The 6,000-nt window shown below is 34.2% G+C and overlaps 1 protein-coding gene across 4 annotated transcripts in view; it reads right to left on the minus strand.

Moving 5' to 3' along the window:
- LOC131150901 (rhomboid-like protein 11, chloroplastic) overlaps nt 1–5,781 on the minus strand; it is a 28,057-nt gene extending 22,276 nt beyond the window's left edge. The window contains exon 1 of one of the 4 annotated variants that reach the window (XM_058101971.1): nt 5,431–5,781. In XM_058101971.1, the coding sequence (XP_057957954.1) occupies nt 5,431–5,683 (253 nt within the window). In that variant the 5' untranslated portion in view covers nt 5,684–5,781. The remainder of the gene's footprint in view (nt 1–5,430) is intronic. The other 3 variants (XM_058101970.1, XM_058101974.1, XM_058101972.1) reach the window with 3 other exon arrangements.
- Between the last annotated feature and the right edge of the window lie 219 nt (nt 5,782–6,000).

The raw sequence follows: 6,000 nt of genomic DNA on the forward strand, positions 1-6,000 counted from the left end.
GTTACGTAACAGTTTTTTGGGTTCCCAATACCGTTACACACCGTGAAATCAGTGGGAAGAAAAATCACAACCATAGCGGCTGTTACGGACCGCAACTGTTACATAAAGGCTGCTATAGCCGTTTCGTAATCACTACAAACTGTTTTACAGACTGCAACTGTTACATAAAGACTGCTACAGCTGTTTCGTAATCACTACAAGACTGTTACGCCATTTTTATTTTATTTTTTTAACTTTTTCTTCTCACTTTTGTTCCCCTCACCCCCCTCCCCCATCCTTTTTTTCATTAATCATTCTCAATATACTATGGCGAAGGGGGAAAATATTATAATGAGGACGATAATGATAAAAATTTTACTATTTTTTAAATACTCACAATAGATGCATTAATTAACAATTTGAAAACACTAACTTGTTAGGAAAATATTTTATTTTGATTACTTGTTATGTTCTATATTTTGCATAATGTGTTTAGTTTATACTTTGCATAATGTGTTTAGTTTTATTAATTAAGTTAGCACACATAAGAGTTTATCACGCATAAGAACAATGAGGAGTATAAATACACGCACACACACGTAATATTTTTGTCAATGGTGGTTTAAAACAAATGTAAGCTTCTTGCCCTTACCAAACAACTTAGTTAGTTGAACTAAAAGATCCAAAATACACCAAACTCTTTCTAAGAAGGGTTAAAAGCTTAAAACACGCAAATACACTAATATCATAATATGCATAAGGTTGTGTGTGCTTGAAAAAAATTTACGACCGTTACACCCGCTTCCCATTATAAAACATCCACTACTCCTGCTTCCCATTATACCCATTACCGTTACTATATGCTACCCGCTACCGCGATTTAAAACCATGTGAGCACCACTTGGGACAAAAACTGAGAGACTTTTTCGATTCCACCTCAACCTCAATTCCTAGCACCTTACCCTTCCTTATCAATCTAAACATCATCCGGTAATGAACCCTCCTATATTTATTTTACGGGAAAAACTCCCCACCCACCCAAACCCCAAAGACAAATCATCTGCAAGCCATTGAGCTGCTGTCAAAGAAACCCTAACCCATCAATTGCATAATTGATTTTGTTTCAACCAACAAAATGAATCCTCCCTTCCCTACCCTCTCTAAAGGCATACGGAAGGATTTTCCTTCGATTTTGATAGTCCAATGACAGCTTCCTCTTCTCATGGGTCGAACAAAACCCGTGATCGATCACAAACCAAAAAAGGCCAAGAATTGAGGGAGGAAAAGGGAGAGAGGGATAGTGCGTCCATTTCAAGGCACTCCACATAGACACTTTTTCAATGACTTATTCACTTATTATGGAGAGTAGTTGGAACTCACAAGTGAAGGGGAGATTGTTGAGAATTCCACTTGTGACTTGTGAGTTTGTCCAACATTGGAAAAATAAGTAGACAATGGGGTGCTTATATACATAGTTGGGCCCAAGACCTAATGGCTTAAGCTTTTGGATCAAGTTGGTGATCACTCATGTATATCAAGCTGACACAAAGACTCCCATGGTCCTAACATATAGAAATCATATTCACATAGAAATTTCTTGGAAAGACATAAACAAAGCATTTTTTTATTTCAAATAAAATATATCTGTAAGCATTTCACTAATGAATGTGAAAATGAAAATTTGATAATTCAACACCAAATTATAAATATTGTTCCCATAAATATTAACTATTAGGGTTGCTCCATAATTGCAAAAGATGTCACTGATGCTAATGTAAGATTGCTTAAGCTTAGACATAATAAGAGGCAATGCAAAAAGCCACGCTATAAGTACGGAAATGGGGAGGGCTATACATTTCAAATAAAAAGGAGATAGGCATCATCACTTTGCTCATATTCCATAGAGGCTTTGCAAATTTGGGAGATCTTTAATACCCTATAAGTCATACATGAAGGTTCTCATAACCATTAATGTTTACTTTCAATTAAAGTCACTGAAAGGTTCATCATACAATAGATGCTCTCTGTTTATTGTTGTTATTCCGTTACTCATTACGAAGGAGGTGTCTATTTATTTTTTTATGGAAAACGAAGATGTATTTGTGGAGGACAAGGCATCCTTCAAATAAGAAAAAAGAAATAGGGAAATGGGGAGGGCTACACATTTCAAATCAAAAGGAGATAGGCATCATCACTTTGTTCATATTCCATAGAGGCTTTGCAAATTTGGGAGATCTTTAATACCCTATAAGTCATACATGAAGGTTCTCATGACCATTAATGTTTACTTTCAACTAAAGTCACTGAAAGGTTCATCATACAATAGATGCTCTCTGTTTATTGTTGTTATTCCGTTACTCATTACGAAGGAGGTGTCTATTTATTTTTTGATGGAAAAAGAAGATGTATTTGTGGAGGACAGGGCATCCTTCAAATAAGAAAAAAGAGATAGGGAAATGGGGAAATGGGGAGGGCTACACATTTCAAATCAAAAGGAGATAGGCATCATCACTTTGTTCATATTCCATAGAGGCTTTGCAAATTTGGGAGATCTTTAATACCCTATAAGTCATACATGAAGGTTCTCATAACCATTAATGTTTACTTTCAACTAAAGTCACTGAAAGGTTCATCATACAATAGATGCTCTCTGTTTATTGTTGTTACTCCGTTACTCATTACGAAGGAGGTGTCTATTTATTTTTTGATGGAAAAAGAAGATGTATTTGTGGAGGACAGGGCATCCTTCAAATAAGAAAAAAGAGGGCCAAAAGCACTCTACAACACCCCCCACCCTTCTCAAAATAAAAAATAAAAAATACGAACACAATGTCTTCACAAAGCAAATGAGGGGTATCTTATACTGAAAGATACTCTCATTTTTTTATTTTTTATTTTCATTTTAAAACACCCAAAGAATAGCAAAACAAATACATTGCCACAAAACCTTTTCCTTCTTACTTCTCCAAAAACAACAAAATATATACATTTAATTGCCTCTCAAAATGCTGACCTCTCAATTTTAAACAAATTACAGAAATGGAGATCTTTGATTGCAACTCTTAATGCCTCGGAATCAGTATGCCACCACTACATGCTGGATTTTTGGGGAAGGGTTTGTTTACTCTTCTTCTCTCTCTCTCTCCCAAAGCCTATGAAATGGATAATTGACATAGTCTTCAAAGTCAACCAAATGCTTTCCAAAATAACAAAATGACAAATTCCAAAGATTCCATCAAATAATGAAATACAAGTAAAAGATGGTTAGTGGTCTCCTTGTTATGGTATTATTTGATGCAAAACTCAACAAATACTTATTAAATCTCTAAATCTAGAATAGGCCATTGGTACAAATTTTTCACTACCAACAAGACTGAATCTTTGAGGAAGCATTAACCTTTCAAATTTCAAAAGAGAAGTAACTTAAATTAGGATCTTGAACAAGAAAGTTAAAGACAGCTTTGCAAAAGAAAACAACAAAATTGTCAACGGACCAAATCCTCCTGTCCTAACTAAAAGAGAATTGATAAGAATTAAAATCTTAAACAAAGAAGTAAGATCCATTGTCTCCTTGTCATCGAAGTGCCTGAATCCCAATCATATTTTTAAAATACAACAATACCTAGTTGTCATTATCAATATCTTTATTATTGTGTTTGAAAAAATAGTCACCCTATAAAATTAGCCTTTGAATTATATACAAATTTATAATATTATTTTAGCCATTGCGTTTGATATTACAACGTGGGTAAATTTTTAGAACTTTATTTTATACATTGAATTTTTTGTAAAAGTACTATTTAGAAGCATTTTTTCTGAAGTATCACTTGTCCAACTTAAGGATATTTAGGAATAGAAAGTTATTTTATCATCATTCCGGGAATAAACTAAACATGAAAATATAACATGCTCAAGAATCAATCAATAACATGCTTTCAACCAAACATGGGAACCATATTCCCAAGAAACTTATATCATGTGTATTAAGATAACAAGAATTACAAAGTAGGATGGAATCTTAAGTGATGCAAACCAAATGCCACATGAAAGATAAATTAAGGAATGGACATGTTTGTCGTAAGTTAGTCATAGCATGAACATAAGATAATGGAGAGATGGTTGGGCTCCTGCCATAGTTGGCCAAATAATGCACAAGAGGAGTGATCTATTTAATGTTACTAGCAATAAGAGGAGCATGGTCTTAAAAATTTCATCGAAATTGTCGAAATTTTGATCGAAATTTCTACTTTCCATCGCCCTTGAAATCGAAATGGCAGTCAATTTTTGTCTTGCATAATTTCCTTAAAAATTTCAACAGATCATCCAAAACTTTTCAAAATCTCGAAATTTTAGCAAAACTTGTCGAAATTATTACTATAGCATGAAATTTCCTCGGTATTCAAATGTGAGACTAGATGCAAGTGAAAATTCTCTCTTAATTTATCTTTTTTTTTTATTATTGAAACAAAATATTATTACAAGGGCTTTTAAAATTATACGAAAATTAAACTTACAACAACATATATCTAACCATTCATGTCTAAATTATCTTCAATTTGTATAATAAATAATATTTGATTGATATACGAATTTCATTTTATAGTAACTGAATATGTTTAATACACATATTATCATACAACTATTGCACCTCATACACAACATAGACATATTTAATTTGTAATATATTAGTCATAAAACTTACATTTTATGTCTATTAACCATTTTTGAGGTTGTAAAAAGAATTGCATGTTTTACTACTAATTTCCATTGTTTTTTTTTTTTTTGAATTGAAAATAAAATTGAAATTTTCATACTTCTGGAGCTTCAAAATTTTAGTCAAAGTTGAAATTTAAGACATTGAGGAAGAGGAGGGGTAGACCGAGCAAATCTTGGAATGAGATTGCCAATAACAGCCCTTCATTGTCAGAGGATTTTGCCCAAGATTGTCCAAATTGGCAGCAAAGGATTCATGCACTGGATCCCACGCCTAGTGGAGGTAACTCTTGGTTGTTATCGTTGTTGCTGCTCTTGTATTGGTTCTTTTGATTTTGATTTTTATTTTTTTTTTGCCTCGCCCAACAAAATTCTTGCTTCTTCCCTGCAAATTTTGCTACTATTTTTCTTAATTCAAGATCTAAAATCAGTGCAATTTTTTTTATGACTCTAAAATTGTAAGCAAACAATGCAGGCTTCTGCAGACGAGGCAGCAACCATGGCTACACCAAAAACTATTTGCCACCGATCAAAACAAATATTATAATAAGAATTATGGTCAACGCCCTGTATACGTTAGATGAGTTAAGTCCGGAGGAAATGTTGTTTAAAAGACACTAGGATAATTCAACTCTTTGCACACCAACTGTTTGTTATATTTCCAACAGAAACTTTATCACTATACAAACGAAATCAGCCAAACCATGAATTGGGACTGAAGAAAAAGGGAGGTGTTACCTGATCCATTCATCATGCAGACGAAACGGGATCGAGCGCCCGGGAGAGATTCGAGAGAAGGAGAAAGAAACTTGTTGGCCCGTGTGGCGAGTGGATGGGAAGCAAAAGGTGATTTCGAGAGCAGCCTAAAGCGAGGGTGAAAGAAAGAAGAAGAAGAAGAAGAAGAAGAAGAAGAAGGCATTTGCACAGGCATGGGCATGGGTTTAGCAGGAGGTGTCAGTGTGAGCGTCAGGAAGTGCTGAAATTGCCCCATGGCCTTTGCTGCAGGTGGTAAGCTGTTTAGTAGAAAGAGACGCGGGCAATGCAAACGCCCATATCTGCACAATATATTTTATGGGCCTGTGCTGAGATGATGGGCTCCAGTGCGCGCGTTGAGCTCATGAAATTCAAACTACACCTCAAACAAGTACAGTTGTTGGGGTGAGCAATATTCCGTTAAAACCAAATTTAACCGAATAAAATAATAAATTCAGTCAATTCGATTCTATTAAAAATTTATTTGGTTGAATTCGAATTTTTATTTTCATTAAATTTTATTTGTTGATTTTCAGTTCAGTTTTTGAGTCCGAT

This window comes from Malania oleifera, chromosome 3 (genome assembly GCF_029873635.1).
Source record: "Malania oleifera isolate guangnan ecotype guangnan chromosome 3, ASM2987363v1, whole genome shotgun sequence".
In the NCBI taxonomy this organism is placed as follows: domain Eukaryota; kingdom Viridiplantae; phylum Streptophyta; class Magnoliopsida; order Santalales; family Ximeniaceae; genus Malania; species Malania oleifera.